The sequence below is a fragment of the Anolis carolinensis genome, chromosome 5, assembly GCF_035594765.1.
Source record: "Anolis carolinensis isolate JA03-04 chromosome 5, rAnoCar3.1.pri, whole genome shotgun sequence".
Taxonomy (NCBI): domain Eukaryota; kingdom Metazoa; phylum Chordata; class Lepidosauria; order Squamata; family Dactyloidae; genus Anolis; species Anolis carolinensis.
In genome coordinates, this window is record NC_085845.1 from 187,866,499 (window position 1) to 187,879,156 (window position 12,658).

Sequence of the window (12,658 nt, forward strand, 5' to 3'; positions counted from 1 at the left end):
GGAATACTAGTCAGAGCAGCTCTGGCTCTTCCTGCAAGGCAGAAACTCTAGTTCCGTGTGATTGCTTCCCCTGAACATTCTGGGAAGAGTACAATCCGGAGATTCCACTCCAGAGACTGCAGTCCACCCTGGTGCAGCAGAGCCTCAGCCTGCTTCAAGAAGAGAGAGAGCACATGAGAGAGAGGCTGGAATTACAGTATGAAGAAAATGTTGCTTTTTTTCCTTGTTGTACACTGGCCGACACATTTTGTTGCCTGAAATGTGCTTCCTTGCACAGTGGCTGGATGGAACCATATCAAATAAAGATGCTTGTAAGACCTCTCATAATTTAATGATCCTCTTCTTCATCCTTCCACGTGAAAAGTAAATGATAAAGAGAATAGTTCTCATTAAGCCTTTTCTCTGTTGAAGGACTTTTTATGTGGAGATGCATCATGTATGTGAACATTTACTGCCAATCTAACATCTTACAGCCTCAAAACTACTGTTCAATGTATTACTGAGAGTTGAGCTATAGTTTTGGCAGACACAAAGATGCTATCTCATGATCATGAGATCATAATTAGTGTGTCTCCTGTTCTGCATTTTATTGGTTCAGGGAACTTGGGTTCCCTACTACAGCAACGTTCAAAATATTTTCTCTGTATCCACTTGGGTTGTGTTGTTTGATATAATTACTTGTTTGTTGTTGCATTCATCATTCTGCTGCCTAATTGGCAAATTCTTTGGTGGCCTAGTGTTATGTTTTATTTCCAACCACACACACATACATACACAGCTCCACATGATTCTTGGTGAAAAAGAAAAGTCTTTCATATTAGTGCAGTGACACTGATTTCTCATTTAAAAAATATGCTGAATCCTTCATGGAGCTTTTTCCTCTTTTTAATTCTGTCTCATGTGGCTGTATGCTGAAGTGAAAATATCTCCTTAGCAACAAAGTGTGTTTTGGAAGTAACCCAATATCAACAAATCTGTCTCGACATCTGCTTTATAAAGTTGATCTCCTAAGTACGCATTTCTGGCTCTGTAGTGCTAAAGGTCAATGTTATTAATGCTAAGTGCAGCCTTGGCTTAATATATTCACACTGCAAGGATATTCATGCTTCCATGCTTATATTTCCTCCTACCCAGGCAATTCTATCATGATTTCTTTCATTTACAGATCCTTCATTTTGTTTATACTATCTGTCATGTGGCTTTTGATATTTACTGATAACAATTGTTGGGTTGAATAACTAAAGAGATAATGTTTAATACTCCTTCTGAGCAATCTGTAAAGTACTGGTAAAGAGCACAGATATTTGGATAGCCTAGAACTTGCATTTTGTTTGAGTGCATGGGTTATATTTCAGGTTCCGTATTGTAATTAAATAGGTGCTGTTGCAGAAAACATGCAGCTGTAATTTAGAGAATAGCTGGATTGGGTCTGCTTCAGCTTGAGCCACTGTACAAATGGACACTACAACTATCACCTTTCCCTGTGCTGATTAGCACCAGGGAAGGGAATGGATTGTCCCTATGTTGCTGCTCCTTACTAACCATCAATTTCCCTGTGATCACCTGCCTCTGTTGATGATCAGAATGGGGCATCCGTGCAACCAGCAAGAAGGAGGGGATCTTGTTATTATCTCTGCAGATTTTACCAGAGATCTGCAGATATCATATGGAGTTCTGTGGCCAGCAAGGAGTGGCAGTGGCAACACAGGGACAAAGGAACAGGCCAGCAAGGGTACATTCTGAATCTGGGGCAGAAAGATCCCTGATTGACCTGTCCCTGGTAACAGCCGCTAAGCATGCATGCCAGATAAAAGCGTGTTTGATGACTATGACTTTTGTAAACAAGGGGCTCATAAAAAACCTTCTATCAGCAAGTGGTAAAGTTTTATGCTATGCCTAAGGTTTCAACCACTGTGTCTCAGTCACTGTTTGGATCAACGGTGATCCATGTCAATAGTTTCTTGTTTGGGATGTAAGCATTTGGTATATTTGTTCATGAATACATGCTTGAACCATTAGCTCTGACAGGGCTTTCTTGTTCATTCCAAATCAGTGCCGCCATGAAAATATCAATCCAGAAAATGTCAAAGAATTACTTTGTCTCCTGCTGCATTTGTATAGGTACTAAAACAATTGGCTTAAAAGATCACTTACAATGAGCATGACAACAAAACGGATTGTATATATATTAATAATCTATATGAATGGATAATGTCACAGCAGGGTGTTTTTTGTGTTCATTCCCTTTAACTGCATTAACTTGGTCCTATTTCATTTGTACAGTAGAGTCTCACTTATCCAACATTTTGGATTATCCAACGCATTTTTGTAGTAAATGTTTTCAATACATTGTGATATTTTGGTGCTAAATTGGTAAATACAGTAATTACTACATAGCATTACTGAGTATTGAACTGCCTTTTCTGTCAAATTTGTTGTATAACATGATGTTTTGGTGCTTAATTTGTAAAATTTGGTGCTTAAATTGTAAAAATAACCTAATTTGATGTTTAATAGTCTTTTCCTTAATCCCTCCTTATTATCCAACATATTCGCTTATCCAACGTTCTGCCGGCCCATTTATGTTGGACAAGTGAGACTCTACTGTAATTCTTATTTATACATTTCTCAGCTCCATGTAAAGTGCTGAGTCTTAACTTTAAACCCTGCTCCGGAACCAGGAGAGTTTTAACTATTAGCTCCTTCTATACAGATCTGACCCATCAAAAGTATATCAAATGGGAGGACAGTTATACAACGGTATAAACACTGATAATACATTTCTCTATACAGTGAGTCCTTGGTATCCACTGGTGTTTAGTTCCAGAATCCCTTCTCCCTAATACCAAAATTTGTAGAGGCTCAGGTCCCATTATATGTTGTGGTGTGGTAAAATTATGTTCTTACATAAGTTGCAAAATCAAGGTTTGCATTTTGGATTTTTAAAAATATGTTTAAGCTATTGATAGTTAGATCCGTGTATGCAGAATCCATTTATGGAGGACTGTATAACAAAGTATTGCAATTCAATAACTATTTATTTTGCTTGCACCCATACATTCTCAGATTAGCATCTCTGGTTCTACTCTATGTTCTGCCACAATGTTAAGTTTTGGTAATTGGTATGAGAGATATTTTTTAAAAAAACAAACCTTAGGGTCTTGTAAATTGTGAGGGGCTCATCTGTCTTCATTATTTAGCTTTTGCTGGGGAGTATGGCTTTGGGAAGAAGCCTTTTGTCCTTGCTCCTGTTTTCTCTGCTATGGATTTTGTAGTAGCTTCAAAAAGATTTTATTTCTGTTACTTGTTTGGGAACGAAATCTGGGGTGTAAATCTTTTCAGTAAACAAACCTGGTAACAGTATTATGAGGTTTATTGTGGTACTGTCACCATAGATCACAGATAAGGAGGGCACTAAGCCAGAGAGAGCAGATGCTATCACCATAGTTCACAGTCCGAGAGAGTGGATTGCCTAGAGACCAGGGAATTCATAGGTGAAATTAAAGTTGGACTGGAAATATCCTAGCCATTTCAAGGCTTTCACCAATATGTTATGTGACTTCTATTAATGAAATTATGGAAACTGTGTCTGATAATTTTACAGCATAATTTTAAGGCTTTTCTTAGTAAAAAAAAAAAAGTAAAGTAATTTGTACATATATCATTATGTAGGTATTGACTATGGTGCATATATGTTTGACTAAAGATACATATATGTGTAAATTATCCTGCTAAACTATATATAATTTCTCAGATGCTCATAATAATTTTATAATAGTTATTTCAGCATGTTTTCTTTAGGGTCTAATGACCAGAGATTATGCTTTTTATAGTGATTCTGACTTATGTAGAACTTTTGTGTATGTGTAAAAAACTGAGATCAGAGACTCGCGAAACAGTCTCACACATTTTCTTGAACAGGAGAGTATTTCCTGCTATCTACAATGAGGGAAAATCGCTTGGTAGTCTCTGGCATATGTTGACTATAATGTTGCTGCACTTTCAATTGTACCAGAAATTATGGTTCTCTAGGAACCTCTTCACATAGGGCATTTTTGCTCCATTTTGCCACTTTTATGCGCGGAAAGGATGGGCCTGCCGTGCGCCATCACATGATTCACAGCAGGCCCCGCCCACATTCCTGCCAAAGTGAAGGGGAAGCGCGGAAAGGTGCTTTCTCCTCCACTACAGGGAGGAAAGTGTCATTTGGGTAGCTCAAACAGAGCTACCCACACATGTGATGGCAGAAGGGCAACATACATTGCTGTACATTTCTGCCCTTTCTGTCATCTGATTGGGGGATGGAAATGGTGCCAAAGCACCCTCTTTTGCCCCCACTGTGTGATAAGGGGAGGGAGGAGGGCACGCAGGGAACCACGACCGCCCCGCACGCTTTCCCTTTCGCTGACAGTTGAGGACGCAATGTCACAGCCCAAAAGGGCCATGTGAAGAGGTCCAAGATGTCATTCAATTGCAGCTCTAATCAACCCTAAACAATACAGCAAATGTGTTGTCGAAGGCTTTCATGGCCGGGATCACAGGGTTGTTGTATGTCTTTCGGGCTGTGTGGCCATGTTCCAGAAGTATTCTCTCCTGACGTTTCGCCCACATCTATGGCAGGCATCCTCAGAAGTTGTGAGGTATGGATGCCTCACAACCTCTGAGGATGCCTGCCATAGATGTGGGCGAAACGTCAGGAGAAAATACTTCTGGAACATGGCCACACAGCCCGAAAGACATACAACAACCCAATACAGCAAATAGTGGGGGTTCCAGCCTAACAACATCTGGAGTGTTACGTGATTCCTTTCATTGCTGTAATCCCTTTGAAAGCTGACAAATTAAGAATGTTCCAGGGTGGGAGGTGTTTGATTTGGGGTTATAAAAAAGAACATGGAATCGTATTAGGGGGAAATATGCTCACCATAATCTTGGAGTCTTCTCTCACCCCACTTTTCCAGGATGTGAAATGCTATTTTGTGAAAGTTTTCTCATTACATAGAATTAACAACATTATTTCATGTTTTCTCTCCTCTGCAGGAACGAGTGGAATATCTCTTTCTCATAATTTTTACAGTGGAAGCATTTTTAAAAGTAATAGCATATGGACTTCTCTTTCACCCTAACGCTTACCTCCGCAATGGCTGGAATTTATTAGATTTTATAATTGTGGTAGTAGGGTGAGTATGTCTCTGTTATATGAACTTATGTCTCTTTAAACATTTAGTAAATAAATCTCTTTTTCCTGGTAGAACTCCTGTTTCTTTTACATTACGAAATGTAGTAGATGATGCATTCCACATTTTGTGCAGTTACACACTGTGTTTTAGTGGAGTGTGGAATCATACTCCACTAAAACGTGAAGAAGAATCCAAGCATTCACACTGAGTGACTTTACATGAAAATTAAATTCAAGTTTTCTTCACAATGAAAGGAATATTTGATGTATTCTTCAATATTCACATTTTCTCATTCATACAATGTCTATTATTTTCTTCTTGTTCATTCAGTGAAGAACGGAAAGGAGACAAGTAATTATTTTTTGGGTAAAATTTGAGCATAGTTCTCACTAAAATTGTAAATCTGTGCCTGGGTTATATTTCTATCAGTACATAGTGACTCAGAATATAGAGGTGGGAGATTATTGCATGTCAAGAAGTAGGTTAGAATAATTCTGTTGGAAATCTCTTTTTGTGCGTGTAGAGCACGCACTTTCACTTTCATGTAAAGTGCAAAACCTCTGCAGACATAGGTTTGCCAAAATATGGACTAAGTCATATCTCAGTTCTGCATGGTATCCTTCAAGAATTAAAAATACACAGAGGGGAGAAACATAATTGCATATTTTGCAATGCAAGAGGACATTCCAGAAGCAATGTATTTTTCATTTATATCTTTAATATTTTTATTTCACACAGGCAGCCAATACACATTGGCCTTGACATTTACATTATTCAGATCTCTATATATCTATATTACTGTTATTTCAGTCTTCTCTTATCGTAAACATGCTGTGTTGCATATGCCTTTATGAATTAAAAAGTTGAGGGGAAATTGGACAAGACGTCATTCCTTGCAACAACACAGTAATAGTGTCCTGGTTCTACTATATGGGCATGTACATTTATCTCAACTTGACAAACCAGATGCGCGAGCAGGGCCCCCATGTAAAAGTAAAATGTACATTTTTTATGGATCTGGTTGTCTGTATGAGCATAGAAGTCCAGAAGGGCTCATCCAGGTTGTGTTCCCCATTACAATGTAAGAACAATTTGTAGGTTGTGTTTCAGAACATTTATGGAATTTTCATAGCTTCTGTCCACATTGAGTGATATTTTCTAGAGCCATTCAAAATCCTAAACTGCTAGGCCTATTCTCCTGAATAGATATAATGTACCTGTGCAGTTGAACTAAGACTTAGCAAGACTGAGACAGTGAGATTTATTTTCTTCAATTACAATATTTTTACATGCGCCAAAATAGATGACAAATTGGCATACTACTCATAGTAAAAGTGGTTTTTAGCTTTAAGTGCCCCATGCTCTACAACTGTCCCAATTTGGCAAGGACAGACCCAGTTAATCCTCTTTTGTCCCACTTTTTCAGCTGCTTTTAAAATGTGCACTTCCCCTGTTTTCTCAGCTTATTTCCAGTGGTGCAAACTGAGTTCAAAGTGTAAAAGTAGTTGGCAGTCAGTTGACTCAGTGGAGATAGGAAAAGAGGAGAAAAGCAGGTGAAAACAAACAGCACACCTTCTTCTAGTGTGCATCTGCACTAGGAGTGTCAGATAAACTTTAACCGCCATGACTCAATGCTATGGCATTATGGGAGTTGTAGTTTTGCAGTCTTTAACTTTATATGTCAAAGGACCTCATCATAAAGGCTGCCGGAATCGTGCCGATTCAAGTGGTGCATATTGGGGTGTGTGGGGGACTCGTCGCCTCATACCTTGCATTGCCTGACTCACCCAGATGATCATCTCACGGGGAAAGTGTCGATCATCCGGCTTCCCCCCATTGTTCCTGGGGGAACATGGGGAGCATCCCATGTTGCTGCCACCACAGCATGCCCGTCTTTGCCACCCCTTTAAGCATGGAGCCCCACCAGAAGTAGTTGTGTATCACTTAATGGGAGCCAGCAGATTCTGTGCTTAAAGGGGCATGGAAATGGAGCATGCCTCTAATTCTTCCCCCATCTGATAAGGCTGATAGAGTTCTGGTACCCCAACAAACAAAATTAGGAGCCTTCAGATGTTAAACTGCAATGCCCAGTTTTCCATACAATTATCTATCCAGAATCGCTGCAACTTGCCATCCAACATCTCAACAGCTGCAAGATTCCATCCCTCTCTATTGTATATTAGCAGGAATACATTGTTAATTCCAGTCTATGTCTGGTACCCTTTCTTCTACAGATACAAGGTTCAGAGTTTATGTTTCTCTAGTTGATTTTTGTTTTAGTGTCATTTTGTTAAAACTGTGATACATTGTCAGAGAAAGCATTTGCAATAAACTCAGCTTTCCAGGCTCCCAGAAAGCTGTGATAATTCTGCAGACACATCACTCATTACCCGGTGAGAGGTTTATGTTAAGTGGGGGGGGGGGGAGCAGAAATATATGAATATATGAATAGGAATGAGAACATGCTCTTAACCTTGTTCACTGGACCACAAGAAACATATGGAGCCACATTTGGTGTCTGCTGACATTTTGAGTTTCATCTAATTTCAGTGGACTAGGGTAAACATGTAAAAATAATCACATGCAACATTTTTCTAATAATTCATGAATGTGTTCCATATCATACATATTCATAGTGTTTCAAGTTACAGGCAGTCCCCAAATTATGAACAAAAAGACTATTTACCTTGTTCTGTCACACGCTGGGCCTGTAACTATTGTCTTTGTATAGGATGTATACTTTATGCCCAGCGGGAAGCCAGGGTGCCTCAAAGAGAGCTTCTTGAGGATTTTCCTGAAAGGGATGGTCTTTTGAGTCTTTAATGAAATAACAAAGTCTTTATTGTTGAACAAATAGTAAATCTTCAAGGAGTCAAATAACACTTCAAGGTTTCCTTAATAAACAGTTGGTTTTTCAATCTTGTCCCCAGGGGACGGGCAATTGGCTTTGGATAACTGTACTTTCTCTGTAAGAAGAAAACCCCCTTATAACCTCTCCCAGGCTGTCTATCATATGGGCCTAGCTGATGTGGGACCTACTACCGATTCCAAATGTGTTTGGGCATCGAGTAGACCTACCAAGCAAGGCTTGCAGATGTTTCAGCTGGAGTTCCATGGATCTGTGATGCTGTTCTCTCTCCGAGGTTTCTTTGGAAACTTTAGGGCTGTTTCCCTCAGGAGCTGTGAGGCTGAGAGGCTGTCAGCTCTCAGGCAGAGCTTTTGGGATCTTTCCCCTGGAATTTCTGTTTCTGTTTTCCCGGATGTTCTATATCCTTGGATATTCTTGAGATATGAAGCTTTTCTACGGGACGAGCTGGTCTACGTCCTATAGCTTAGCTTCCTTAAGTGAGACTGACTTAAAAATGGCTCCTTCCCTCCCAGAGCCCTGAACAAGGGGCGGAACCAAACTTAATGATAGTGGACAGGCGGCCTGCCCTATGACTGCAAACATTAGCAGAAAGAAAATAAAGTTGGAGCTTCTGGTACAGCTGTACCAGCACATACCTGTTGTATAATCCCGTCACAATTAAGACCCATTGTTCACATTAGTTCTTCCTCTCTTTGTATGCCTCACAACTTTCATATTCTTTATATCATCTCAGAAAAAGTCATCCACACCCAGTGTCCCCCTGCTTAGATTGCTGAAAATTTTCTGCAATTTTATTTTGTCCTACATTGGTCCCTAATGTCTTTTCAGTACTGTGCTACCCTAATCATTCACCTCTCACATGATACCTCTGTGGATTTCTGTCTCTTCCCGGATCTAGCATAAATTCCCGGCTTTACATTGAAAGACTTCTCTTTCTCTTGCATTCTGTTACATGTCTGTCCAAAATATTTGTGTTATGCCTGTTGATATTTTTCAAATCCTTATCATCATAGGTGATCTCTCATGGCTGAGTATGATTACCTTCCAAGTGTATGGTCTTGGCAATGGGTCCGTAGGTAACGGTACAGACCTATTCTTTTATCTACATGTTCTTTTGCAATGAGGGAATCAATTTCCAAATGAAAGGCGATCCCGATAAGGGTTACTTGGTGTGCCTTCCTCTGGACACATTTCTCTCTTTCACCCTTAATTTGTGCCTCTTCAAATTCCACAGCACTGTTGGTAACAGTTGACCCCCAGTTAGAATGTTTGAGTGCCAGATCTTCCCAGTTCTCCGTGTCTACATCACAGTTTTTACAGTTAGCTTTTAAGCTAACCCCAAATTCCTGTAATCAAGCTATAGAAGTGTATTTCCACTTTTTGTCCCTGCCTCCACTTTCCTTACCATCCTACTTTTTTCTGGATTTTGTGCTCCCCAGAGAATGAATTTGTTCTTCTATGATATAATTATATTAACACTGGTAGCATATGATGGTTATGATGCTGTGTGTTTCCTTTAGTTCAAAAGATGAAATTTTCGAGCTTTAACTGACTAGATTTAAGTACAGGCAGTCCCCCAAGTTACAAACAAGATAGGTTCTGTAGGTTTGTTCTTAAGTTGAATTGGTATGTAAGTTGGAACAGGTACATATTTTAAGTGTAACTGGCTAACTATATAAATTTAGTTTTGAATAGCATAGGGAAGGGTTAACACCCTTGTGGTGTTTGTTTTGCTATCTGTGCCCTGTTCAGAATATTTCACTTTACTTTCTTTCCACGTGATAATTGGATTTTGGGAAAAAAAAGTTTGTTGTGGAAACAAGAATTGGTGATAAAGCTTCACTGAAGACACCCTTTCCCCTTGATGACTCTTCCAGGAGTGAATTTCCCTTCCGAGAGGTAGATCTCTCTCACTTTCTGTTGTCTCATCCCCATTCTTAACTATGAGTCATTTGTAAGTTAGATGTTTGTAACTTGGGGACTGTGTGTATATTGTATGAAAAACTTATACTGTATATGAGAGCTCTGTGATGTGTGGTATTATTATAGGAATTCTATTTTGAGATTGCAGCCTAAAGTTGAATAATTGAGGAAGATGGGTATGTTCAACTTGGTGAAGAGAAATCTGACGTGTGACACTATTGCACCTATTAAATACCTCTAGCACTGTGCTAGAGAAGGGATTTGTACTCTGCTGCCTCAGAAGGTAGGGCCAGGTCTAATGGTTTAAGTTACAGGAGAGCAGATTTAGATTAAATGTCCAAAGGTATTTTTGGACAGTAAAAACAGCTTGGGAACAGATCCAATTATTTAAATAGGCAGTGGGGTTTCATTCTCTGAACAACTACAAATAAAGACTGAACAAGCGCCTGCTCTGAATACTTTAGTGGAAACATTGTGCAGGGTGTTGGACATGATGGCCTATGGGGTTTTAAATGTAATTTTAATTGTATTTTATTGTATTTTAACTGTATTTTAACTTTTGTATCCATGACACAAATATTTGGGTTTTTTATTTTTGTAGTCATTTGCATTTACCTTATTTTCAAATTCTATTGTGTTCCGTCATATTATTGTTAGCCACCTTGAGTCTCTGTGGAGAGAAAGATGGGGGGAAATGAAGTAAAATAAATAATTTTAATACTATAAATCAGAGCATACATAACATTAATATTTTAGTAACTTTAGCTCTCTTATATAATCACTAAATTCATAACTATATTATTAAAATAATGGATCCTAAGCCACACTGCAATAAGAATCCCATTACATTTTTAGGAAATAGTTGACTGAATGAATAACCTGTTATGAAAATCACAGATCACAGATCTAGGGTCTTCTTAGCCTGTTTGATAATCTCATCCTAGAAAAATTTACCATGACCAGTACTGAGAGAAAGCAAGGCAAAAATAAAGGTAACTACAGATATTCTTGCAACCTTTAAACACATAATGGGGCAGCAGAAGTTTATCAATCACCGTTTGAGATTCTTTGCTATATATCGCTGTGTACACTGCCCATGCTCTTGTGCTCCAGTGTCTTACATAATGCACGATTACCTATGCGTATTCATAAAAGAAAACATAAATTCCCTATGACTTCAGGGAGGTTTGGATAACCACTACTTACTTTGCAGCTGTAAAACTTCATTCTTCAAGTTCTTCTCCTGTGACCCTATATCCACTTGTGCAGGATTGCAGCCAAAATTACTTTTATTGATTATTCTCTTCATAAAATTCACATAGATACTATTAGTCTTTGTGCTGATGCCTATGAAATTGTGGTGCATTTTAAGAAACACTAACACTGGTGAAGTAATTATACCATTGCCATTATATGATTTATTGTCTCATTTGTGTCTATATATATATACCCATTCATAGATACATGTACAGTATAATTAGTTAAGTATTCATCTATTTCATGTTAGATATAAATAACTTGAAATATGAAAAAGGTGAATAATTTAGGAAAATTAAGAGCATGTAGCGGAAGTTAAAATTAGTTGTATTTGTCAATCTGAATGTTAGATGGGTGCCAACATCCTATCTAACATTCAGATTAACAGATACAACCAACTTTAACTTCTGCTACATGCTCTTAGATGGGTCCCTACATGTTAGATGGGTACCAACATCCTAGGAGCCCCCGGTGACGCAGTGGGTAAACCCTTGTGCTGGCCGGACTGATGACTTGAAGGTTGGGTTGCTGACCTGAAAGTTGCTGGTTCAAATCCAACGCAGGGAGAGCACAGATGAGCTCCCTCTATCAGCTCCAGCTCCATGCGGGGACATGAGAGAAGCCTCCCACAAGGATGATAAAACATCAAAACATCCGGGCAACCCCTGGGCAATGTCCTTGCAGACATCCAATTCTCTCAAACCAGAAGTGACTTACAGTTTCTCAAGTCACTCCTGACATGAGAAAAAAAAAACCCAACATCCTTCCCATTTTCTTGTAATGTAATGCAGTCTTCCATTTTGTTCCATGGTGTGTACTAACAGTTCGTTTCCTTTGTCCGTCCCCACCACCCAGACTTTTTAGTGCAATTTTAGAACAAGCAACCAAAGCAGATGGGGTAAATTCAATAGGAGGCAAAGGCGCCGGATTTGACGTTAAAGCACTTCGGGCTTTCCGAGTATTACGCCCCTTACGGCTGGTATCTGGAGTTCCTAGTAAGTAACCAAGTTCGTATTTCTCTCTTGTTATTTCTGTTGTTTCTAATTGCAGAATATATTGTGAGAGAAAGATGCAGAAAAAAATGTACAGTCCTCTGTTCAAGCCCTGACATAATAATGTATTACAGGTGTTCAGTAGGAATAAGAAAAATGTTGTTACATTTATTGTTTCTATCAAACGCCTAAAAAGAGTCCAAAGCTGGGTATATTGGAGAGACAGCAAGAAAAAGAGATTTTTATGGATTGAGTTATTACACAGGTTGTGTTTGATTGAGCAATTTCTAAATGATGTGAGATAATAGATCAGTTTAAAACAATATGAAATGAATACATAATCGTTATAATGAATCTAATATGAATTAAATCAATGCAGCCATCAAGCTTCTGGCTCTGAAGTTACTGTCTGTTAATAGTCTCACATATGGCTGGCT

The 12,658-nt window shown here is 38.8% G+C and overlaps 1 protein-coding gene across 23 annotated transcripts in view; it reads left to right on the plus strand.

Annotated features, from left to right (window-relative positions):
• Positions 1–12,658, plus strand: part of cacna1c (calcium voltage-gated channel subunit alpha1 C) — a 650,264-nt gene that overhangs the window by 400,688 nt on the left and 236,918 nt on the right. For all 23 annotated transcript variants that reach the window (XM_062981179.1, XM_062981177.1, XM_062981163.1 and 20 more), the window contains exons 4-5: positions 5,041–5,180; positions 12,085–12,224. In XM_062981179.1, the coding sequence (XP_062837249.1) occupies positions 5,041–5,180; positions 12,085–12,224 (280 nt within the window). The remainder of the gene's footprint in view (positions 1–5,040; positions 5,181–12,084; positions 12,225–12,658) is intronic.